This window comes from Aspergillus fijiensis (assembly GCF_003184825.1).
Source record: "Aspergillus fijiensis CBS 313.89 unplaced genomic scaffold BO72scaffold_57, whole genome shotgun sequence".
NCBI lineage: Eukaryota > Fungi > Ascomycota > Eurotiomycetes > Eurotiales > Aspergillaceae > Aspergillus > Aspergillus fijiensis.
In genome coordinates this window covers 174,364-198,662 of record NW_024469033.1, presented here as the reverse complement: position 1 = coordinate 198,662, position 24,299 = coordinate 174,364, and the positions used below count along the sequence as shown (strand labels likewise).

The following is a 24,299-nucleotide window of genomic DNA, read 5'->3' as shown; positions in this document are numbered from 1 at the left end:
GAAGTCACAGAAGAACCGGCCCGTATCTGTGTGGCGTGTGCAGAACCATCCCCCCCCCTCCTCTTCCCCCTCCATTTCTTCCCCCGAACCCCTCCAACAAACCGATGATCGGAGTAGGCGAGGTGTTTCTATTAGCCAACAGTCAACCTGTATGACCTCACCCACGAGGCCACTGCTGTGGCTGCCTTTTGCCCCCCTCCCCTTCCTGTCGCCACGTCAGGAGCTTTATGTGATATACCACAGTGAAGATTTACTGTCAATGGCATTGAGACTCCAATGAAGAGAATTGCGACGTCTTTTGGATTGTTCGCAAGCGATAATGTGAGCCATTATATAATAGAGTGAGCTACACGAAAGCATCCAAATCACCCCGAAGGAGTAAGGTCGAAAGTGTAAAACTTTAGAAAAATTTTCCTCGCGGGCGGTAGAGCATGGCAGAACGCCCATCGATCCCCGGATCGGTGAAACGAGTAGTCCAATGAGAAAGCTCCATAAGCCCCCCGTACACAAAATTTTTATTCTGAGATTTCTGCTCGTCTCCCTCTTCTTCTTCTATTATTCCTCTTCCTCTGCAGAAGCAGCGAAACGACATCCATCCCTCCTTCTTGCATCTCCACAAAAAGGATCTTGGAGGCTGCTGATGCTACGGTAGAGAGAATACCTCTGACACACAGTCCCCGAGAGGACCTTTTCCCCTCCCCCCACAATCCACCGCTATGCCCCAATCCACCGAGGAGGTTACGCTCCCCTCCAGCCCTCTGGCTGGAGGCGCCGTGGCCTACAACCAGATCAACAAGGAATTGCAACCGCTTCCTCCTATGGAGGCTCACAATGGAGCCGTGATTGCTCCCGCATCCTCTCCCACCCGTGACAGCAACGGAAGGATGATGTCCCTTGAGCTCGAGGATGGCACAGTCTACCAGGGCTACAGCTTTGGTGCTGAGAAGAGCGTTGCTGGTGAACTGGTCTTCCAGACTGGTATGGTAGGATACCCTGAGTCGGTCACCGACCCTTCCTACCGGGGCCAAATCCTGGTCATCACATTCCCCCTGGTCGGTAACTACGGTGTTCCGTCACGGGAGACCATGGATGAGCTCCTGAAGACTTTGCCAAAGTACTTCGAGTCGACTGAGATTCACGTGGCGGCTTTGGTTGTCGCAACCTATGCCGGAGAAGATTACTCTCACTTCCTGGCTCAGTCTTCCCTTGGCCAATGGCTGAAGGAACAGGGCGTCCCCGCCATGCACGGTGTTGACACGCGTGCTCTCACGAAGCGCATTCGTGAGAAGGGTAGCATGCTTGGTCGTATGCTGCTCCAGAAGTCCGAATTCGTCGACAGCGCTACCGAAGTGCCCACGGAGAAGGATAGCTGGCGACCCTTCTTCGAGGAGACGGAGTGGGTTGACCCCAACAAGAAGAACCTTGTTGCTGAGGGTGAGTTTTCCGATTCCGTACTCTCATACAGGAATTATTTTGACTGATGAATATATAACAGTATCCATCAAGGAGCCCAAGCTGTTCTCTCCCCCCGAGGATATTGCCTTGAAGCACCCTTCCGGACGTCCGGTCCGTGTTCTGTGCTTGGACGTCGGTCTCAAGTTCAACCAGCTGCGCTGTTTGCTTGCCCGCGGAGTCGAGGTCCTTGTCGTCCCCTGGGACTACGATTTCCCTACCCTTGCCGGAAAGGATTATGACGGTCTTTTCGTTTCCAACGGTCCTGGTGACCCCGCTACTCTTACTACCACCGTCAACAACCTTGCTAAGACAATGAAGGAGGCCCGCACTCCCGTGTTCGGTATCTGCTTGGGGCATCAGTTGATTGCCCGCTCTGTTGGTTGCCAAACCCAGAAGATGAAGTTCGGTAACCGTGGTCACAACATTCCTTGCACCAGCATGGTCTCCGGCAAGTGCCACATCACTTCTCAGAACCACGGTTTTGCTGTGGATTCGACTACCCTTCCTGAGGGCTGGGAGGAACTTTTCGTGAACGCCAACGATGGTAGCAACGAAGGTATTCGCCATGTCAGCCGTCCATTCTTCAGTGTCCAGTTCCACCCCGAGAGCACACCCGGACCTCGGGACACAGAGTTCCTCTTTGACGTCTTCATCAACACCGTCAAGGACACTATTGCGTCGCCTGAGGCTCTCACCAAGGCTGTTTCCTTCCCCGGTGGCGCTATCGAGGACAACGTCAAGGCTTCTCCTCGTGTCTCCGTCAAGAAGGTCCTTATCCTGGGTAGTGGTGGTCTGAGCATTGGACAGGCTGGTGAGTTTGACTATTCCGGTAGTCAGGCCATCAAGGCCCTGAAGGAAGAAGGAATCTACACCATTCTCATCAATCCCAACATTGCCACCATCCAGACCTCGAAGGGTCTTGCTGACAAGGTCTACTTCCTCCCTGTCAATGCCGATTTCGTGCGCAAGGTTATCAAGCACGAGAGACCCGATGCTATTTACGTCACTTTCGGTGGTCAGACTGCGCTGCAAGTCGGTATCCAACTCAAGGATGAGTTCGAGTCTCTGGGCGTCAAGGTCCTCGGTACCCCTATTGACACCATCATCACCACCGAGGATCGTGAGCTTTTTGCCCGCAGCATGGACTCCATTGGCGAGAAGTGTGCCAAGTCTGCCTCTGCTTCCAACTTGGAAGAGGCTCTCAGCGTTGTTGAGAGCATCGGCTTCCCTGTCATCGTTCGTGCTGCCTATGCTCTCGGCGGTCTTGGCAGTGGTTTCGCCGATAACATGGAGGAGCTGAAGGAGCTTTGCACCAAAGCCTTTGCTGCCAGTCCCCAGGTTCTTATTGAGCGGAGTATGAAGGGCTGGAAGGAAATCGAGTACGAAGTTGTTCGTGATTGCAGGGACAACTGTATCACAGTCTGTAACATGGAGAACTTTGATCCTCTAGGTATCCATACTGGTGATTCCATTGTTGTCGCTCCTTCCCAGACCCTCTCGGACGAGGACTACAACATGCTGCGTACAACTGCAGTCAACGTCATCCGTCACCTCGGCGTTGTTGGTGAATGTAACATCCAGTATGCCCTCAACCCCTTCTCGAAGGAGTACTGCATTATTGAGGTCAACGCTCGTCTCTCGAGATCTTCGGCCCTTGCTTCTAAGGCCACTGGATATCCCCTTGCCTTCATTGCGGCCAAGTTGGGTCTCAACATTCCTCTCAATGAGATCAAGAACTCTGTCACCAAGGTCACTTGCGCTTGCTTTGAGCCTTCGCTGGATTACTGCGTTGTCAAGATCCCTCGCTGGGATCTGAAGAAGTTCACCCGCGTTTCCACTCAGCTTGGATCCTCCATGAAGAGTGTTGGTGAAGTCATGAGCATTGGAAGAACCTTCGAGGAAGCGATTCAGAAGGCCATTCGCTCCGTTGACTTCCATAACATGGGTTTCAACGAGACGAACGCTCTCATGTCCATCAAGGGCGAGCTGCAGACGCCCTCTGACCAGCGTCTGTTCGCGATTGCCAACGCCATGGCTGCTGGCTACAGTGTTGATGAAATCTGGAAGCTCACTTCGATTGACAAGTGGTTCCTGAGCAGACTCAAGGGTCTCAGCGATTTCGGAAAGCTTATGACCTCGTACAATGCTACCACTGTGCCTAGACCCCTGATCAAGCGCGCCAAGCAGCTTGGTTTCTCCGATCGTCAGCTGGCTAAGTTTTTGAGCTCCAACGAGCTCGCTGTCAGACGTCTACGTGTGGAGTCTGGCATCGTTCCGATCGTCAAGCAGATCGATACGGTCGCTGCCGAGTTCCCCTCGTTCACCAACTATCTGTACCTCACTTACAATGCTTCTGAGCACGACGTGAACTTCAACGACAATGGTATCATGGTTCTCGGCTCGGGTGTCTACCGCATTGGTTCCTCTGTCGAGTTCGATTGGTGCTCTGTGCGTACCATTCGTACCTTGCGCGAACAGGGCCACAAGACTGTTATGGTCAACTACAACCCTGAAACTGTCAGTACCGATTATGATGAGGCCGATCGTCTGTACTTCGAGAATATCAACCTTGAGACCGTTCTGGATATCTACCAGTTGGAATCCTCCAGCGGTGTCATCATCTCTATGGGTGGCCAGACCCCGAACAACATCGCTCTGCCTCTCCACCGCTTGAACGTCAAGATCCTCGGTACTTCTCCTGAGATGATTGATGGTGCTGAGAACCGTTACAAGTTCTCTCGCATGCTGGACCGTATCGGCGTCGATCAGCCAGCCTGGAAGGAATTGACTAGCATCGATGAAGCTACTGAGTTCTGTAACAAGGTCGGCTACCCCGTGCTTGTGCGTCCCTCTTACGTGCTGTCGGGTGCGGCCATGAACACTGTCTACTCCGAGCATGATCTGGCCAGCTACCTCAACCAGGCTGCTGATGTCTCGCGCGAGCACCCCGTCGTTATCACTAAGTACATTGAGAACGCAAAGGAGATCGAGATGGATGCTGTCGCTCGTAACGGTGTTATGGTCGGACACTTCATCTCCGAGCACGTTGAGAACGCCGGTGTCCACTCTGGTGACGCTACCTTGATCCTGCCTCCTCAGGACTTGGACCCTGAAACCGTCCGCCGCATTGAAGAGGCCACCAGAAAGATTGGTAATGCTCTCAATGTCACCGGTCCTTACAACATCCAGTTCATTGCCAAGGACAACGATATCAAGGTCATCGAGTGCAATGTGAGAGCTTCCCGCTCTTTCCCCTTCGTGTCCAAGACTATGGGTGTCGACCTCATCGAGATGGCCACCAAGGCCATGATCGGAGTGCCCTTCGCCGAGTATCCTCCTGTCTCCATTCCTAAGGACTATGTCGGTGTGAAGGTTCCTCAATTCTCCTTCTCTCGCCTCTCTGGTGCCGACCCTGTTCTGGGTGTTGAGATGGCCTCGACCGGTGAAGTTGCTTCTTTCGGACGTGACAAGTATGAGGCTTACCTCAAGGGCTTGATCTCCACTGGTTTCCGTCTTCCCAAGCGCAACATTCTCTTCTCCATTGGATCCTACAAGGAGAAGATGGAGATGCTCCCATCCATTCGCAAGCTTCACCAGTTGCAGTACAACCTGTTTGCCACCGCTGGTACTGCTGATTTCCTTAAGGAGAACGGCATTCCCTGCAAGTTCCTTGAAATCCTGCCTGGTGAAGAGGAAGACATCAAGTCCGAGTACTCTCTCACTCAGCACTTGGCCAACAACCTCATCGATCTGTACATCAACTTGCCGTCGAACAACCGCTTCAGACGCCCTGCCAACTACATGAGTAAGGGTTACCGTACTCGTCGTATGGCCGTTGACTACCAGACTCCTCTGGTCACCAACGTCAAGAACGCCAAGATCCTGATCGAGGCCATTGCTCGCCACTACGACCTCGCTGTCCGTACTCTGGATTACCAGACCAGCCACCGCACTATCATCCTTCCTGGCTTGATCAACGTTGCCGCTTTTGTTCCTGGCCTGGTCACTCCCGGCTCCGCCGATTTCGAGCTCATGACCAAGGCTTCCATTGCCTCCGGTTTCAGCATGGTGCGCGTCATGCCCGTGGGTGTTGATGCCTCGGTTACCGAAGCGGCCGCGCTCAAGGTTGTCCAGAAGAACGCCCAGAAGGGTGCCTTCTGTGACTTCAACTTCTCTGTTTCGGCGACTTCGACCAACGCTGACCAGATCGGCCAGTTGACTGGAGATGTCGGTGCTCTCTTCATTCCCTTCAACCACCTTTCCGGTAACATCAGCAAGGTCGCTGCTGTCACTAGCCACTTTGCTGCTTGGCCTTCTAGCAAGCCCATCATCACCGATGCTAAGTCTACGGACTTGGCCTCTGTGCTGCTCCTGGCTAGTCTTCACAGCCGCAACATCCATGTGATGAACGTGACTTCGAAGGAGGACATTACCCTGATCGCTCTGAGCAAGGAGAAGGGTCTCAAGGTGACATGCGATGTGTCTATCTTCTCCCTCTTCTTCTCCAAGGATGACTACCCCGAGTCCTTCTTGCCCTCCGCTGAGGACCAGAAGGCCTTGTGGGAGCACTTGAGCACCATTGATGTCTTCTCCATTGGTAGCATTCCATTCCAGATGGCTGGTGATAAGGGCTCTGCTGTCGTTGGTGTCGCTGAGTCCTTGCCTCTGCTCTTCACCGCCGTCGCCGAGGGCCGCCTGACTGTCGAGGACATCATCGCTCGCCTTTACGAGAACCCTAAGAAGATCTTCGAGATCCACGACCAGGCTGACAGCTCGGTTGAGATTGAGATTGACCGCCCTTACACTTTCCAGAGTCCTCATGGCTGGTCCCCCCTCAATGGCAAGAATGTCCGTGGTGCTGTGCAGCGTGTGACATTCCAGGGCAAGACCTCTTGCCTCGATGGCGCGCTCACCTCGGACGCCCCTAAGGGAGTTGACATGTCTACTCACCGGATTGCCCCTGCTTCCCCGTCTGTGAAGGCTATGTCTCCCATGGTTCGCGCTCGCCCGGAGAGTTCGTTTGACCGGAGACTCTCCGTCTCTGGCACTCCTCTGCGCCAAGCCCGCCGCGCTGCCGAACAGGCTGCTCCTGCGGTTGGTGAACTCGGCCCTCCCCTGTACACCCCCGTGCCTCAGGTCTCCTCTTCCTTGATGGACATGCTTTCCCGCTCTCCCTTCAAGCAGAAGCATGTGCTTTCGGTGAACCAGTTCACTCGCGCTGATCTGCACTTGCTCTTCACCGTGGCCCAAGAGATGCGGTTGGGTGTTCAGCGCCAGGGTGTGCTCGACATTCTCAAGGGTCGTCTGCTGACTACCTTGTTCTACGAGCCCTCCACCAGAACCTCCGCCTCTTTCGACGCTGCCATGCAGCGCCTCGGTGGACGGACGATTGCCATCTCCACTGAGCACTCTTCCACCAAGAAGGGCGAGACCCTCCAGGATACTCTGCGCACTCTTGCTTGCTACGGAGACGCTGTTGTTCTGCGTCACCCTGATGCTAACAGCACTGAGATTGCGGCCAAGTTCTCTCCCGTTCCTGTCATCAACGGCGGAAACGGCAGTGTTGAGCACCCCACTCAGGCCTTCTTGGACCTCTTCACCATCCGTGAGGAGCTTGGAACTGTCGGAGGCCTCACCATCACCTTCACCGGTGATCTGAGATACGGCCGCACTGTCCACTCTCTGCTCAAGTTGCTCCAGTTCTACGACGTCCGGGTGCAGCTTGTTGCCCCCAAGGAGCTGTCTCTGCCCGAGGAGGTCCGCCAGCAGATTGTTGCCTCTGGTCAGCTTGTCGTGGAGTCCGAGGAGTTGACCCCTGAGATTGTCGCTCGCTCCGATGTTCTGTACTCGACCCGTGTCCAGAAGGAGCGCTTCGCGGATCTCGAGCAGTACGAGCGCCTGAAGAACACCTTCGTCATTGACAACGCTCTTCTCAAGCACGCCAAGAGCCACATGGTTGTCATGCACCCCTTGCCTCGCAATGCTGAGATCTCGGAGGAGGTTGACTTCGATCAGCGGGCTGCTTACTTCCGCCAGGTTAGTGTTGCTTGGCCGTCTAATATGTTTGAATATCCGCTGACTTGGACACAGATGAGATATGGCCTTTACTGCCGCATGGCTCTGCTTGCCTTGGTCATGGCACCCTAGGTCATTTCTGGGATGATTACGATATGCGAGCAAACCACAGGATATCTGTGCTCTCACAGATCTGACTGGCGACCTCGATTATCATGTGTTTCCTATTTGTTTTTTCCCGTCTCGGCATTGGCTTTGCTTTTGAAAAGTTATTCAATGTCATTACATACACCGCGTAGGCTATTTGCGAGGCATATAGAGATGCTCGCGTGTTAGATTAGATTTAATTTTCCCTATTTTCCAATTATACGATCCCGTTATGTGTATGGATTGTATTCTGTGTTTGTGTTGTGTTTTGCGTGTGGTGTGTGTGTGGTGTGTGGTGTATGTGATGTGTGTGGTGTTCGTTGCGTTCGTTGCGTTTTGTGTGTTTTATGTGTTTGGCGTGTTTCTGGCGTGTTTCCTTTGTTTTTGATTTATTTTCTGTTTTCCCTGTTTCTTCTTTCTTTTTCTCTTCCTTTTTCTTGGGAGTTATTGGGATTGGAAGAATATTGGGATTTGGGATTTGGGATTGGGAAGGACAATTGGCGTTGATGAAAGATCGGCTGGATGGCCATCTTCGGGCGGGACTGGATTCCCCAAAACTTTATACCCCTGGGACGACATCTTGGCTACGACTACGACTACAACTACAACTATAACTACCACGACTACTACCACGACAACTACAACGACTATTACAACTTGTGGTACTCGATGGCCCTGCTGCTAGCAGCAATCAATCAATCAATATAATCATTACTTTTCCTGAATTATACTCCATTTCTCTGTTAGACTTGCTTGTTGCACCTTGACACTTCAGGTTATCTCATTGTCAAAGCATAAGCAGAAATCGCGTTTGTTATAGCACCTTCTGCTGTGTTGCTCGTGATTCGAGGGATTTTAGATTATTGTCAAGCATTGAAGCACGGAAGTACTAGTAGGTACTCCGTAGTAGGCAAGGCTTACTAGTAACGGGGGCTAAATTACCCATTGCGGACTCCGACGATAAGAGCCGGGCGATGCATACGATCATCAGTCGGTGCCATTCATGATGCAGGTGGCTTCCCCTCCTTTTTGCTTTGTTCCTTCCGTCTTTCCCATCTTCTCCCCCCAAATCCGATGATGGATCGAATATCAGTGCCATCAAATTGCTCGCTCGATGCAGACAATGTTTTTGGGCCCGTAGTGCCCTTGGGTTGTCGCAATGGCTTCGACTTCACGCTTCTCTTCGAACAGAGCATCCTCGGGATTCTTCCTGCGGCGGTCTTCTTGCTGGCCTCTCCGCTACGAGTTGGCTACCTCATCAAGAAAGATGCACGAACCCAGCGCAATTCTCCACGGTTTGTCAAGCTAGTAAGGCACTTCATCACCAAGACAACCAATCTTATTTGGAACTCATACGAGTGACAGGCCGTGACCCTGACTTTTGCTCTAATCCAACTCGCGCTCCTTGTGTGCTGGACCCGTCATGATTTACCTCGCACCAAAGCCTCGGTGCCGTCAGCCTCGATCAATCTCATTGTCGCAATGGAGCTTCTCGTGTTAAGCTGGTTAGAAGATGGCCGATCGGCCATACCTTCTTCACTTCTCACTGCATACCTCCTCCTTACCTTGCTATTCGACATAGTCCAGGCCCGCACTCTATGGCTACGTCTCCCAGAGACCATGCTCCTTTCTGTGCTCTTCACGATAAGCGTAGGGTCTAAGATGGTAATGCTCCTGCTCGAGAGTCTTGAGAAGCGACAGTACCTGACAGACACCTATCGAGATCTACCCCCTGAATCTACCAGTGGAATCATCAACCGGTCGTTCATGTGGTGGCTGAATCACATGTTTACTGTTGGATCACGACGTCTATTAACGATCGATGATATGTATAGTCTCGACCAGGCGCTGAATTCGGCAACTGTCAGCGAAAGGGCCCAGCGTGTTTGGGCCCGGCGCAGGATCCCAGCACGCCGTTTTGAATTCCCGTGGAAATTATGTCAAGCGCTGTGGAAGCCTCTGCTGATGGCAGTATTTCCACGGATGTGTCTAATCGGCTTCACCTTTGCGCAGCCTTTCCTGATCGCCGCGCTTCTTGATTGGCTTGGCAGTGGACAAAGCACCGAACGAGGCCACGGTCTCATTGCCGCCACACCCCTGGTGTATCTAGGCCTAGCGATCTCTACCCTTCACTCCAATCACTTTCTGTATCGCTTTATTACCATGTTCCGAGGAGCAGCCTCCTCGCTGGTGTACGAGCATATGCTGTATATTCCGGATGGAAAGCTAGAGGACCGGTCAGCCGCGATCACTCGAATGACCACCGATATTGATCGGATAGCTGCGTGCCTTGTCCAGCTGCATGAATGCTGGGCACGCATCATCGAGGTAGCCATTGGAATTTTCTTACTCACGCTCCGCCTAGGGTGGGTAAGTGCGATTCCTGTTATAATCGTCATATGTAGGTGAATCCCATAATACACCTAGACAGGAGCATCGACTGATCCCTATGGATAATAGTCTCTTGTCTTGCCTGCACCTACATATCGAAGAATATCGGGAACAGCCAAAAGATCTGGGTGGATGCGGTGCAACAGCGCCTTGCAATCATCACTTCAATGCTTACCGACATCCAAGTCGTGAAGCGAATGGGGTTAAGCAGGGCTTTTACTGACACCATCCAGAAGAAACGGGTCAGCGAGACGCAGCAGATGTCCTCCTTTCGATGGCATATTGTGTGGCAGAACATGATCCAGAATCTACCCTGGGCATTGGCTCCTGCGCTAACATTTACAGTTTTTGCTGTGCAAGGCCACTCGCTCGATTTCACCAAGACATTCACCAGTCTGTCTATAATCACACTTCTGACTAACCCGGCCGCAAAGCTTCTGAGCGCCATCCCCTCAACGGCAGCCTCCTTGGGTTGTTTCGATAGGATTCAAAGCTTTCTTCTGATACCTGCCGAAAACAACCTATTGCAAGACAGTCAAGAAATTATGATGGCCAATAATGCTTGTACTGAGTCAATGCCTGAGGCTGCAGAACAGACCCCATCGCTCATTGTCAATCCTACCACCACAGACTCTCTAGTTGTGGCTTTTGAAAATGCTAGCATCCGCCCGGACCCTGAGGGCAGAGTTTTGCTGAACCAAATCAACCTTCAGGTACCTCGGGGTGCGATTCTCACTATCCGCGGACCGGTGGGATCAGGGAAATCTACTCTTCTCCGAGCTATTCTCGGCCAAGTTGTATGCGAGACGGGGTCGGTGAGTTTGACTACTCGTCGCATAGCTTATTGCGCGCAGAGAACGTGGTTGCCAACTACCACCATACGAAACGCAATATGTGCGATAGTCACAACAGAGAAGGAAAGCTCGCGGAGTATCGATCACGAATGGTACGGTACCGTGCTTCGGGCCTGTGCTCTCGACGAGGACCTGCACCTTATCCCCGAAGGAGATGACATGCAGATCGGCAGTGGCTTGGGTGCGAGATTAAGTGGCGGACAGATGGATCGAGTCGCTCTGGCTCGGGCAGTGTATGCTCGAAAGGATCTTGTTATCTTGGATGACGTTCTCAGTGCATTGGACACAAATACCAAGAGCCTGATACTTGAACGGTTGTTTGGGGAAAGGGGTGTTTTTCGGAAGCTCAATTCGACAGTGATTCTCGTTACGCATGACAGTAAGTGCAGTACGGCAACCGTTGACTTCGCTGGCTTTGTGGTTAACCCTTCTCTAGCTGCATCTCTTGCTTATGCCGATAAGACCCTAGTCATTTCTAATGATTCACTCGAAGTGGACGACTGTGGTGATATTATTTCTCCCGAGCCGCCTGATCATGATACGATAGACACACCAAGGGGTAGCAAAGAAAACAATATCCTCATGCCTAAAGAGGATGCGGCGCAAATCGCCAAGGATAATCAGCTCAGTGACTTGAAGCGGTCAACAGGTGACTATCAAGTGTACAAATATTATCTGCGTTCGATTGGGTGGTCAAGTTCCCTGCTATTCCTTCTTTTCGTGATTCTTAATGTTTTCTGCAGTACCTTTAGCCGTACGTTGCCTCCAGTCCTACCACATCTTTGTCCTCTAATCCTTGCTTCTAGAGATATGGCTGGAAAGATGGACTAGCCGAGGGGGAGAACAGAGAGCGCTCTACGTGACAGTCTACATTATGCTGGCTTTATTGGAAGTCATATGTATGGGTGGTTATGTCTGGTAAGTCAGCTACACTACGGCTTCTATGGTGTGAGCTTACCTGAAACTAGGGCAATCTTGATACTCATATCGCCATCCACCGCACGCAAGCTTCACTATGTTGTCCTAAAGACTGTCATGGGGTATGTACATGTGCTTCGATGCCTTGTTCCAGGTTGTCCCTCGCTAACTGGCATCAGAGCGTCTCCAACCACGCTTGCAACCATGGATAGTGGCGCACTTCTGAATCGATTTAGCCAGGACATGACTTTGATTGAGAGTCAACTACCCGTTGGCCTTCTGGTCACGGTTTCAAGTAAGCCATCACCCGTTATGCAGGTAGTAGCTGCAACCCCCCAGCGGGCGGACAGAAACTATATCTGCCAGGATAGCATACTGACAACGTACAGACCTTTTCACCGCAATCGCTGCTGCTGCTCTCATTGCAACCGGCTCGACCTGGATGGCTATCACTGTGCCGTTCCTCATTGCGGCAGTGTTTGTGGTGCAGCATTACTATCTGAAGACATCGCGACAGCTTCGACTTCTCGATCTAGAAAGCAGGAGCCCGCTATATTCTCATTATATGGATACTATGAATGGCCTCAGTACAATCCAGGCCTTCGGCTGGCAGAAGAGGTTCTCTGAGAAGAGCTCTAAGCTTTTAGATGTGTCTCAGCGGCCGTATTATTTGCTGTACTGCATTCAAAGGTGGCTCGCTCTGGTCTTAGACCTGATTGTTGCTGCCGAAGCGGTTCTCCTTGTGAGTCTGGCCGTCAACCTGAGGGCAACGACTAGCATTGGACTTTTGGGTGTCTCGCTCAACAACATTCTCTGTGTGTCTACCTACTTGATTTCATGTCTATTCCATGTTCACGAATTAACATACGCGCTGAGAAGCTTTCAACCAGAGCCTCTCGTCTCTGATCACAGGGTGGACGCAGCTCGAGATCTCCCTTGGTTCTATTGCCCGCACCAAAGATTTTGAACGGGATACTCAGCCCGAAGAAACCCTTAAGAACGACAGCGTTCCTGCTTCCTGGCCCGACCGCGGCGCGATCGAGTTCAAAGCGGTAACAGCGCAGTACAAGTACGCAAGCCAACCCCCCAACCCAGATTATGGAGATAGTCACTGATCAGCACCCTTCAGCCCCACAGCTCCCATCCTAAAAGACGTATCTTTCAAAGTGCGACCCGGACAAAAGATCGGGATCTGTGGTCGCACCGGCAGGTTGGTTCTTTCGCTTTCACTCTCCACCTCATCCGGCTATCGAGTCCACCGTGTCCATTTCTCACATGCCCCTTGACCAACAGCGGCAAATCCTCCCTCCTCGGCACAATCCTCGGCATGCTCGACCTAACGAGCGGCTCAATCCTAATCGACGACGTCGATTTAACCAGCGTCTCGCGCGAGACCGTCCGCGAACGCCTCGTTACCATCGCCCAAGACCCCCTCATTCTAGCCGGATGCACCGTCCGGCTCAACGCCGACCCCACCCCCGGCAACAGCCATCCCGATGCAGAGATCATCGCCGCCCTGGACCGCGTGGGCCTCTGGCACGGCGTGCTCGCCGAACGCAGCGGGGGCTTGGACGCCGAGCTCGGCGCCGACACGCTCTCCCGCGGCCAGACGCAGTTGCTCGGGATCGCCCGGGCGATGCTCCAGCTGCAGCGCGGCGGTGCCAAGGTTCTGTTGTTGGATGAAGCGACGAGTCATGTGGATCCGGAGACGGAGGCGCGGGTGCAGGCGCTATTACGGGAAGAGCCGTTCCGGTCGTGCTCGGTGCTGGCGGTGGCGCATCGGGTGGAGAGTATCAGGGATTATGACAGGGTGGTTGTGCTGGAGCGGGGGCGGGTGGTTGATGTCGTTCCAGGAAATTGAAGATGCAGGGTGGTGGTGGTGGTGGTGGTGGTGGTGGTGGTGTTTAGGGTATCCCGCGCACATTGCCCTACAAACGTAAACACAGTCTCCGTACATATGTGTCAAACCTATATACACACCTCCACCTCCACCCCCCACAACATGACCCGAACCATACCCGTAGAAACTCAAGTCTGAAACACCCACCTCGGATCCTCATCCCCGCGAAACTCCTCCCCCTCGAACCCATCTGTACCCCCACCTCCACCTCCACCACTGGCGCCCTGCCCCCTCACCCCCTCCTTCCGCAAATTCTCCCGCCTCAAAACCCACCACAACCCCGCGACCACCCCCAAATTCCCCACCAGATACCCGAGCGCAAACCCATGCCCCAAAAAATACCTCGGTTTCGTCTCCGTCCGATACAGCTGCGTGCCCAGCACGGCCCCGAGGTTTCCGATGGAGATCTGCAGCGCGTTCGCGATGGCGCGCTTCGTCTGGCCCGAGACATTATTAGCCGGCCAGGCCAACACGATCGCCACGGCCGGGTAGATGCCCGCCGCGGCGAAGATGGTCCCCACGTAGGACACGCCGGGGCGGGGGTCTGTCAGCAGGAGGATGTAGCCCAGGCACGCGAGGGCTGTGCTCCCCAGAATGAAGGGGGCGCGGCGGCGCGTGCGCTCGCTGACGATGGCGGTTGTGACTGTCAAGCAGAAGGCGACGGCGTAGGGCGGGACGGTCAGGAGTTGGGCCTGCGCGGCGGTGTACCCTAGGGTTTGGATTATGGTTGGCTTTTGCGGGTGTTAGTGAGAAGTGATGTCAGGGTTGGGGTGAGTGAGGGATGAGCGGGAGGAAAGGTTTAAGGGGCGGACTACCATAAACAAAGACAGCGTGTACAGCGGCAGCGACAAGGTGTGGAAGGCGAGTCCGTATAACCACACTTTCGGGTCGCGGAAGGCGTGGCCCACGGCGTTCCAGTTGAAGGTCTCGTGGCGCGTGGCATCGCTGTCGTGCTTGAGCCGGTGCTGGATGTAGCTCCGTTCCTGGTCGGTGAGGAACTCGGCACTCGACGGGTAGTTGAAGACCCAGAAGTAGGCGGCCAGGGACGTTAGGATGGTGAGGAGGCCTTCCTGGACAGTTATTAGGGGTGGGTTAGAGTTGAAGGGGGGGCAAAAAGGGGGGTGTGCGCACGAGGATGAAGATCCATCGCCAGCCGTTGTAGCCTCCTACGCCGCGCATGTGGGCGATTCCCTGGTTTCGATTAAATTCTGGGCGGCATATGGGTGCAGGGAAGGTGGTGGTGATGACCTACCCAGGCGAGAATCCCCCCGAAGGCGCCCGCCAGCGAGGCGGCGCTGAAGAACAGCGCGACCCGGTAGTGTTGCTCGTTGCGCTTGTACCACATGCTCAGATAGAAGACTACGCCGGGAAAGAGGCCGCTTTCGGCGATTCCGAGGGCTGGATGGGAGTTGTATTAGCATGATGGGGATCGGTTGTTAGGTCTGTCAACAGAGGCAGTGCCTACCCAATCGCGACACCAGAAACCCCGCGTAGTTCTGCACCACGCCGCAGAGCGTCGCGACAACGCCCCAGACCAGCGTGAGCGTCGGCAGCCAGGTCCGCGGGGTGGTCTTCTTCAGGATGATGTTACACGGCACCTCGAACAGCACGTAGCCGATGAAGTAGAGCGTCAGGCCGGTGAGGTACTGGTCTCCTGCTGCGCGAGGTCAGTAACGCAGCCCTAGGGTTTGAGTAGGAGCCAATTGAAGAGGGTTAGGTAGCCTACACATGTCGAGATCGGTGCCCATGCCTTCCAGCCGGGCATTTCCCACTATTCCGCATCAGACCATTAGCCATTCTCCACAAGGCATGCAGCGTCAGGTAATACCATTGCTCCGATCGAGAAACGACAGCAGGTACAAGATTGTCAACGGGGGCAGAAGTCGGTAATCCAGTTTGCGGAGCAGCGCCTTTTCGTTGACGCCTGCATGTTCGGCGATGCTGCTGTCGCTGCTGTTGCCGCTGCTGGGGTTCTCAGTGGCTTGGGGCTGCGTGGTGGGGTGGACGTCCACGTTCTTCTCCTCAATGAGCTCTGTCATGGTGCAGATTGTGGTGTCTCTGAGGAAGCAGTCTGGAACCCCGGTTCACTGAGGACAGATGCACCCCGGTGTGGGGTGATGATATACCCTGGTGCATACATGATGTATGCCTCTGCACCATCGCTGGCACAGTTGGCGTGATTGCGTATCCGCCCCGCTATTGGAGGCTCGATTCTGCGCGGCGAGGAGGGAGGGGGATATATTAGGGGTTGCTTGAAGGGGGGTGGTTGCAGAAGAGAAACTGGGAAGTTGTGCTTGGCGGAGGATATTGTGGGCGGGGATGGGAGATCCAAGCATCGAGCTGGGAAATGAGCAATCCAGGGTCCACTATGGCGACCATTCGGCCGAGAGGGGGAGATTATACACTTATATCTAAGTAGTAGTGCATCGGGCCTGGAAAGATTGAGCATGATTTTGGTTTTCTGACTTCCTTTTTTCAGTATACTTCTCCAGAATTGATCAATTATGCCATGTGCAAAGGCAATGTACATAGGTCAATATAATGAGTTGGTTGATGGGGTTGCCAGGCCGAGGTGTACACAAGTAGATGAATTAAACTGCCACAGGGTTACACTACATATAAGCCACAAAAATGTCAATGCGCGAGGCACGTGGACACGCGTCATTCATGAAGCTTGTCTGATTGGGGGTGGGGCGTAACTGGAAAGAATAGAGAATATTGTGCCATGTAAAGGATCAACTATCAAGCACTAAGTCAGAACCTCACTGAGTCAAATCACTTATCAAACCTTTCAGTATCAACATGGTAGTCCCTCCCATCAAGTTAGAACTCCATATCTCGAAAGACAACCCACATCATGGCGCCCTCCAGCGGCAAGGGATCGAGAATCTTCTCGACATACGCCGGCCAGTCATCGGTCCACTGCAACAGGGGGAAGATATGAGCGTACTCCCAGTACGAAGGATACCACCCCGCCATTTCCCAGTCCACCAGAGCCGCTACTTCGTACTCTTCTTCCTTGGTGACGGGACTCACGGCCTTCCGGACAAGAACATTCTCTCGGTAGAGATCTCCGTGGGTGAACACGGGCGGATGATCGCGAAGTGCTGATGAGAGGTAGCGAGCCAGATAGTCGGAGAGAACGCTGGGACTGTTGGATTCGCTCCACATCTTTTTGGAGCGAAGCGCGATGGCGCTTCCGAATTCTTCTTCCGTCTGAAAAGGACCAGTGACCGTAGGGTCTTTCTCTCGAGAGAAGAAATACCGATGGGGGACGGGTCCCTGGTTGACACTGCCGTAGAACCCGGGCGATGGCAGCGCCCGCATTCGATCGAAGATGCATCGTAATTGTCCCGCAATCGAATGTTTGTCCGCCTCCGTGAGCGAAGGCCACGCCAGCCCTAGAGAGATGCTGGGAATGAATTCCATGATGAGATACAGGGTATCCTGATCGCGGTACATGGCATACAGGCGTGGTGCTGCAATGTTGAGTCGTTCTTCAACAAAGAGCAGAGCATACCCCTCATTTTCGGTCACAAGTGGGCCGTATTTCACGACAAAGGTGTCTCGGATTACGACCAGGCGCCCACCATAATCGGATCCCTTGGGGAGGGTGCATGTTGCTTGTACAATCTCGTTCTGGTCAGGAAGAGGCCCTGGCAACTCACTGGTGTCCCGATAATAAGGAAGGCAAAATGGCATAGTTGGAAGGGAGACGTCTCAGTGAATGGAACAGAACGTTGGTAGGTTGGCAAGTTGTTTCAACGACTCTGGTTCACCGCCTAAGCTTGTGTAACCCACCATCCCTGACTGGGGCACTACTAGGTAGCTATACGGGTCTGCCTGATCCGGTCAAAGAGTGGTTGAGCGTGAATTTCATACTGCAACCACTGAAGTCCAAAGCTGGTCTTGTGCTAAATGCTGGATGTAGGCATAGATCTTGTTCTTGCGCCAAGGGACCAAGGGCCCGTTTTCCACCGCGTTGGGTCAACGGGTGGGGTGCTTGAGAAGCAAGATCTGCATCTCCACTGGAAGAGCAACTGAAGTGGGAGAACAGACGTTGTTAATACTCAGTGTGTATGCCAGTGAGCTAGCTTCTGTCAACACGCCGGGGTTCATATTCGCCATAGTAAGCCTATCGTGTGCATCTTACTCGTATCAGAGGTAGGACGAGTGCCGCCTGGAAAAGACCACCCGCCAACCAATCGGCAGGATTCCAGTGCAACCAAGGCTTATCTTATCCGTGATTCGGGTCTGTGCCGCGGGTCCGATTCCTGGAGCTACAAATACCTCGTATCACACCCACTCCATCCTCAACTTTTCTGTTAAGGAGGAGGAGGGCATTTACTACCTGATATAGTGAGAGAACCAGGCCGTTGAGAGTTAATGATTACTTGATATATTGAACATCTAGAGAAGAGTATAGTAATAGTCCAAGTACTGAGCGTCCTCGACGACGATGCTATACTTCGAGTGATGTGGTGAATTTGATGAAAAAGAGTTTACTTCAAGCTGAAAGTGAATGTTAAAAGTAGAACTCGACTTAGGCAGGGGATCCCTGTTTGTTGTTCTGTCATGAGTGCAAAGCAGTTGACCAGATGAATGTGGTATGATTTTGACAGTGTTTTGTATGCACATGACGCTTATCGCACATGTAGCGCTGCGTCGGGCGGAATGAGACGCTGGGAAACGGAATGTTTGCATTCGGAGCACATCGCCCTCCGCCCAACTCGGCCAAGAACATCCAGAGGAGCACTTCAACTGCACCGGTATCCCCGATCCCCAATCCCAATCCGATTCCCGATCTGATCACGATCATCGCCGTCCCAGCAAGGATGTAAGAGCCAGAGAGAAAGACGAGGAGGTCCTCGCCTGCCTCGGCCGCGTCGACGCAGTCGAGCTACGCGACTACGCCGCGCAAGCCGAACTCGACTTCGCCCCCGTCGAGGACCACCACACGTGCATCACCAACGTAACGGACCACATCCTGAACGGGCCGGGGCTGGCGGACGTGCCGCTGCTGCTGGGCTCCACGCGCGACGAGCTCAGCGGCATGGTGTACGCCCTGTCCTCCAACGCCACGGACCCGGTGCACACCACCTGGCATCGCGTGCACGACCGACTAATCAGTACCGGGCTGCGGCACGATCCCCCGTTCGTGACAACAGCCGAGGAGATACGGAAACAGGCGGACGAGGCAGCAGCGAAGCTCCTCTTCTCCTCTTCCTCGTCGCTGTCGAAGAATAAATACGGCCCGCTCGTTCGTCTCGCTAGCGATGTCGTCTTTACTTGTCCGACTAGTCGGGCTTGCAACGTGACTACCGCCAGCAGCAGCAGCAGCAGCAGCAGCAACAACAAACGCAGGTCCGGTGACTGGCGGTATCGGTGGTCAACGGAGGCGGCGGCCCCCGGGACAATCATCCCCAATCACGGGGCGGTGCACGGGGCGGAGATCCCCGTCATCTTTGGCACGCATCTGCCCGACACGCCCGCGGACACGCTAGCCATGACTGCCTACATGCAAGAGTTATGGGCGTGGTTTGCCAAGCATCACGTCGCCGGGCCTGATTTCAACCCCTCCGAACCGCATGATCAGCCCACTGTGGTTGACTTGCGGTACAATGGTTCGTCCCATAAGGTTGATGTCGCTGCCACCGAGGTCGACGCTTGGTGTGTGGGGCTGTTGCCCGTCGCGGACCGGTTGGGGTTTACTTGGTAATGCTAGTGTGTGTATGTGTAGTCATGTCAAGGATCTCGGTGCCCGGGGATAGATTTTCCTTGCTTCGAGCACATGTCTCGTTGAGCTTTCAGCCATAAACTTGCCGATAGGCACTTGAAAGACCCTTCGATGGCGAAGGGCGGGCTGTTGATCCTTGGATTGAACAATACTTCAATCTCCCAGGATAGTGTATGTGAGATTGTGATTTTAGTTGGCAAGTTTCAGCTCTTGATGAAGAATTCATATAGGGCTGCAGTCCTGGGATTGTTCTTCAATCAGCCTGAATAGTCTTACTGGTAGGAGGAGTGCTGCCTGGAGAATGGTTACCACCCCCCGGCCAATCGGCAGGATTCCAGCGCAACCAAGGCTTATCTTATCCGCGATTTGGGGTCCGTGCCGCAGCTCCGAGGTCCGATTTCTCGGGCTACGAATGCGTACGGTACTCCGTACAGAATTACAAATACCTCTTATCGCACCCACTCCATCCCTCCCGTCAGCTTATCCCTCTCCAACTCCCCAACTCCACCACACCACCCCATTTCCACCATGCGCAGCACTCTATTGACCCTCCCGCTGCTCCTGAGCAGCGCTCAGTCCGCACTCGGCGCGTCCAGCTCTTTCAGCAGCAGCAGCCAGCAGATCCTCGAATCCCCCAACCAAGCCCCTTACAGCCATGACGACGCCATTTTCGTCCTCGACGAAGACCGCGTCCACGCCGCCCTCCGCGAGCACCCCGACGACCCGGTCGCCGCCTTTCTGGCGCTGAGCCCCGATAGCGCCGACTTCCTCGCCCAGCCCCGGCTGCTGCACGTCCGCGGAGAGCCCCAGCCGCAGTGGATGACCGAGGGCGACAAGCTGCTGCTGCGGCAGAAGGGGAAGAAGTTCATGGACATCACGGAGCATGAGGATTTCTACGCGGAGCAGGTGCATGCCCTTGCAGGTTCGGCGAGTGCGTACATATACATTTCTTCCATCCGGGGGTTCCAATGTTAATTTTTGCGGGGTTACCAGACCTGCCGGACTTGACGCACCAGCGCTACGTCCGCCCCCTGTTTGATCAGGTCGAGAAGGCGCACATGGAATACGTGCTGCGGCACATGACCAGCTACTACAACCGGTACTACGGGGGCATCCATGGCGAGATGAGCTCGCAGTGGCTCTACCAGCACATCGCCAAGGTCCGTACCCTTGCCACAGGACTCGGGCAATCGGGACGAAACTAACGCGCTCAAGATCATCGACGAATCCCCCTTCCGCACCCACATCTCCCTGGAGTACTTCACCCACGCCTTCCCCCAGTCCTCGATCATCGCGCGCTTCGAGCCCAAGGTCCGCAACTTCTCACTCCCGCTGACCATCATCGGCGCCCACCAAGACTCGGCCAACTACCTGTTCCCGCTGCTGCCCGCGCCCGGCGCCGACGACGACTGCTCGGGCACCGTCAGCATCCTCGAGGCGTTCCGCGTGCTGGCTGCGAGCGGATACACGCCCAAGAACGGACCCGTGGAGTTCCACTGGTACGCGGCCGAGGAGGGGGGACTCTTGGGGAGCCAGGCCGTTGCGCGGTACAAGAAGGAGGAAGGGGCGCGGATCGGGGCGATGTTGGAGTTTGTACGTTGCCTTTTGCCCCCGTTATCTGCATCATCATCCCGTGGGACTCACGCTGTGGCAGGACATGACGGCGTTCATCGCGCACAATTCGACCGAGGAGATCGGGTTCATCGCGACGGAGGCGGACGCGGCGCTGACGAACTGGACGGTCAATCTGAGTCGCGAGTATATCTCGATTCCGACGGAGGTGTATGAACTGGGCGCGTACGTATTTTTCCTTCGGTTCCATTTTGTCCTACAGTTCTAATTGTGATGCGTTGTGGGATAGCGGTGCCGGGTCGGACTACATGTCCTTCACGCAGCTCAACTACCCGTCGGCCTTTGCGTCGGAGGGCAACCCCCTGGCCGGCGGGAGAATGCCGGGCAACTTCGATCCGTACGTCCATGGCGTCAACGATACGATGGACGTGGACGATGAGACGGGGTATTTCTCCATTGACGTGAGTGGTTTCCCGGTCTTGGTCGTGCTCATTACTCACATTTGCGGAACAGCACATGGCTCGCTTCAGCGAGTTGGCGATCGCCTTTGCCGTGGAACAGGGTGGTTGGGATAACAAGTGGCGGTAGGCGATTTGTTTCATGACTATGTACTGTGCCAACTGTCGGTGTACATGAGCCTGGGTCGTCGGGTCACATAGATAGCTATTGAGAAGTTGCCGTTTGTCTTTCCGTCCTTCCCAGAGAATGAGCCCACTTTCCGCCAACCTCCTCTCCCCTCTTATTCTTCTCTCTGGCCCATTCTACATCGTTCGTACCCCAAAGACTCAGGTGATTCTCGCCCCATTTCTCGAAAACAGCTCTGGATAAAGACATCCGGCTTGGGAGACGGCAACCCTCGGGGACTGCGTGTGAAGTCGGAAGGGGTCACAGTTAAGATGCATGTCGATCGATGGAACAAGGAAGAAGTAACAATTGATCTCTCTGCTTGTGAACCGGTGGTATGTGTGGATGAGAGAGCAGGGATTGTAGTAGGGCCACGGTTTGACCCGGCGATACTGCGTGGCGTATAGTTCTGATTCGAGTAGCTCGGCTGCCTGGCCCACGAGCTTTATTGGAGTACCAATTTCCCAGTCCTGCGACATGCGGCAGATCATGTTGGTCGCTGCACTGAGCAGTTGTGAGATTTATTGGTTGGGTCCGTCAGTATCCGATCCGGCCTGCGAAGCAGTGCCCAGAGAAGAGAGGGGATGGCGATTTAGCGAACTAACTCATGATCGCCTCGGTGGAAGCACATCGAGTATTTGTCAGGTGCTGTGCAGGAATCCCAGGAGAGGAGAGTAGACACGGTCTTCCTACCACTTCGGCTGTGGAGCTTGAAGGCCGAATGGCGAAACGGCTGTCCGATCCCCTCGCCCGCAATAGAGCTACTCCACCGAACCGAACGGCACCTCAATGGGACGAAATCAAATGGTTCCAAGAGCTGCAAGTAGGGGTTTGCTTAACAGGCTGAGGCCATCAAAAAAAAAAAAAAAAAAAAAAAAAAAACTTTGCTCCCCCGTAGATAGTAGGGACAAGTCAACGGATCAGCCCCCCTCAGAGCCATGACTCTTTGCATGCCGACTGGGAAAGGCGTAGGGCATGAGCGGGAAGGAGACGAAGGATTCAGGAGAAGCGCGCCACATAAGTTACAGTATGTATCATCACCTGTGCTCGGTTTTGTTCATCTCGATAGGCCATCCAGCTGCCACGGTACCCTTCAGGACCACTAGGTACCCGTACATCAATATCTGCATACGTGCGGTGAGATTCTACCATTCCAACTTGGGGGGACCATATACATACCGTACCGACCTTGAGCGGCACAGGAAAAGAAACACTGTGAGTACCCGCGAGCAATTGCTGGTTATCGGTCCCAATCCTGGCGCCATCGATCCATCGATCGCTGGAATTGCTTTTTTTTTTTTTTTTTTTTTTTTTTTTTTTTCGCGTGCAGCAGCTGGCCATACACCCCACTGTAAAAGGTTGTAGGTGCGGGACAACTGCAGGATAACACTAAGAATGTCGGTAAGGTACTCCGTATCCTTGCTGTAGATCAGACTAGAAGGGATGTCGATGCGGTTGGTCCGGGTGCATAGATTCCGTACCATAGTATATATATCAGCATGTAGCTACCCATTAAGTCATCTTGACTCTTAATTCGATTGATTTCTGCAGTGAGACATCAGGCTTCCCTTTCGAGGCTGCTATTATCAAAAGGAACAGTCGCAGTACACACAGTTTCCCGCGATAGCCAGCCCTAATGACCCTCCTCCAATCCGAATCAATCCCCCCATACCCCCCATCCACCTCCCATCCCCGATCAAAAAAAACTAAGAACACTCCACAAACCCGTCATAATCACTCGCTCCGGTGTGGGTAATCACCCCGGCCAACTGATCATTGGAGTTGAAAATGACGCGATCCGCCCCCGGCGATCCCCCCGTGTAGACCTTGAAGCTGCTCAGGATCGGGTACTCGTAGTAGGTGCCGGACACGCCGAACGCGAACCCCTCGTCGTCGCGGTAGACGTGCGGGTAGTCGTCGATGGTGTCGCCGGACTCGTGCAGCGACCACCCTTTCGCTTGGGCCGCGCTGACGTCGCTCGCCCAGTAGCAGGTGCTGCCGCAGGTGTAGGCGCAGGATTCTTCGGCCTTGGGCTCGGGGGCGGGGGCGGCCAGGACCAGCGAGGTGGTGAGGAGGAGGGGGAGGAGGATTGTCTTTGTTCCCAGGGATTAGTTGGGGGTTTGGGGGGTAGGGGGATGGCGGCTTACCTTGATAGCGGACATTTTGGTAGCTTCGGTTTTTTGTAGTGGATAGGGCTGGGGATGGACTGAGGTGGTTTGTGCTGGGTAGGTTGGGTTGGACTGATCTGAGGCGAGATAACCAGGCCTATTTATCTCTTCCCCCTGGAAGTCTATCTAGTACCCAGACAGCGTCAACGGACTCCTCCGATCCCCGACATGTCAATCAAGTCTAATGCATGAAGCTCCGAGTGAGGTAACATCGGTGCCTTTGCAGCTGCAGTTGCATTGCAGTGCAGTCGAGATTATCTTCAGGGGATGGGCCAAGCAACGCAGACCACTGGTTGATTAGGGTTCGACGGGGTATGTTTTCTTCAGGGACTTCCGACGGAGATCCCGGGCGCCGGGGACTCACACCCAATCACTTGGATAGATAACGGCATGTGGCGGGGAGGAGGCACGGGAGGCGCCGATCTGTACCCTGGTTTTTAGTATCTTTTACTTTCCAGGGTCAGGAGTACTATACTTGCTTCAGGTTGTATCGTGCGTTGCTTGCCGCACGTTGGCTT

General features: G+C 54.1%; 8 protein-coding genes across 8 annotated transcripts; 4 read left to right on the top strand and 4 right to left on the bottom strand.

The window, feature by feature from the left end:
- Positions 1-716: 716 nt before the first annotated feature.
- BO72DRAFT_499848 (bifunctional carbamoylphosphate synthetase/aspartate transcarbamylase) lies at positions 717-7,602 on the top strand (the record flags this gene model as incomplete). The annotated part of the gene is made up of 3 exons (XM_040948865.1): positions 717-1,434; positions 1,496-7,491; positions 7,546-7,602. The coding sequence occupies 3 exons, from the start codon at positions 717-719 to the stop codon at positions 7,600-7,602; spliced, it is 6,771 nt and encodes a 2,256-aa protein (XP_040797697.1).
- Positions 7,603-8,642: 1,040 nt separating this feature from the next.
- On the top strand, positions 8,643-13,748 carry BO72DRAFT_437009 (putative ATP-binding cassette transporter). Its single transcript, XM_040943339.1, has 11 exons — positions 8,643-8,925; positions 8,983-10,018; positions 10,078-11,241; positions 11,299-11,616; positions 11,669-11,780; positions 11,831-11,902; positions 11,960-12,075; positions 12,170-12,595; positions 12,660-12,849; positions 12,910-12,990; positions 13,074-13,748. The coding sequence occupies exons 1-11, from the start codon at positions 8,692-8,694 to the stop codon at positions 13,639-13,641; spliced, it is 4,317 nt and encodes a 1,438-aa protein (XP_040797696.1). The 5' UTR covers positions 8,643-8,691; the 3' UTR covers positions 13,642-13,748.
- A 60-nt stretch (positions 13,749-13,808) lies between these two features.
- Positions 13,809-15,719, bottom strand: BO72DRAFT_386650 (MFS transporter; the record flags this gene model as incomplete). Its single annotated transcript, XM_040941642.1, has 7 exons — positions 13,809-14,411; positions 14,496-14,750; positions 14,812-14,871; positions 14,933-15,078; positions 15,146-15,337; positions 15,407-15,451; positions 15,509-15,719. 7 exons carry the CDS (start codon positions 15,717-15,719, stop codon positions 13,809-13,811), a joined length of 1,512 nt encoding a protein of 503 aa, XP_040797695.1.
- Positions 15,720-16,131: 412 nt separating this feature from the next.
- Positions 16,132-17,799, bottom strand: BO72DRAFT_451518 (aminoglycoside phosphotransferase family protein). Its single transcript, XM_040945505.1, has one exon. It carries the CDS (start codon positions 17,380-17,382, stop codon positions 16,504-16,506), a length of 879 nt encoding a protein of 292 aa, XP_040797694.1. The 5' UTR covers positions 17,383-17,799; the 3' UTR covers positions 16,132-16,503.
- A 575-nt stretch (positions 17,800-18,374) lies between these two features.
- Positions 18,375-19,655, top strand: BO72DRAFT_530868 (uncharacterized protein; the record flags this gene model as incomplete). Its single annotated transcript, XM_040950324.1, has 2 exons — positions 18,375-18,449; positions 18,515-19,655. The coding sequence occupies 2 exons, from the start codon at positions 18,375-18,377 to the stop codon at positions 19,397-19,399; spliced, it is 960 nt and encodes a 319-aa protein (XP_040797693.1). The 3' UTR covers positions 19,400-19,655.
- Positions 19,656-19,881: 226 nt separating this feature from the next.
- On the top strand, positions 19,882-21,921 carry BO72DRAFT_451514 (Zn-dependent exopeptidase). The gene is made up of 6 exons (XM_040945504.1): positions 19,882-20,348; positions 20,411-20,577; positions 20,633-21,010; positions 21,072-21,214; positions 21,279-21,450; positions 21,503-21,921. Exons 1-6 carry the CDS (start codon positions 19,946-19,948, stop codon positions 21,575-21,577), a joined length of 1,338 nt encoding a protein of 445 aa, XP_040797692.1. The 5' UTR covers positions 19,882-19,945; the 3' UTR covers positions 21,578-21,921.
- Positions 21,677-22,221, bottom strand: BO72DRAFT_230587 (uncharacterized protein). Its single transcript, XM_040939845.1, has one exon. It carries the CDS (start codon positions 22,102-22,104, stop codon positions 21,775-21,777), a length of 330 nt encoding a protein of 109 aa, XP_040797691.1. The 5' UTR covers positions 22,105-22,221; the 3' UTR covers positions 21,677-21,774.
- A 1,082-nt stretch (positions 22,222-23,303) lies between these two features.
- BO72DRAFT_436999 (ribonuclease-domain-containing protein) lies at positions 23,304-23,834 on the bottom strand. Its single transcript, XM_040943338.1, has 2 exons — positions 23,761-23,834; positions 23,304-23,706 (listed from the first exon to the last, which is right to left on the bottom strand). The coding sequence occupies exons 1-2, from the start codon at positions 23,773-23,775 to the stop codon at positions 23,320-23,322; spliced, it is 402 nt and encodes a 133-aa protein (XP_040797690.1). The 5' UTR covers positions 23,776-23,834; the 3' UTR covers positions 23,304-23,319.
- Between the last annotated feature and the right edge of the window lie 465 nt (positions 23,835-24,299).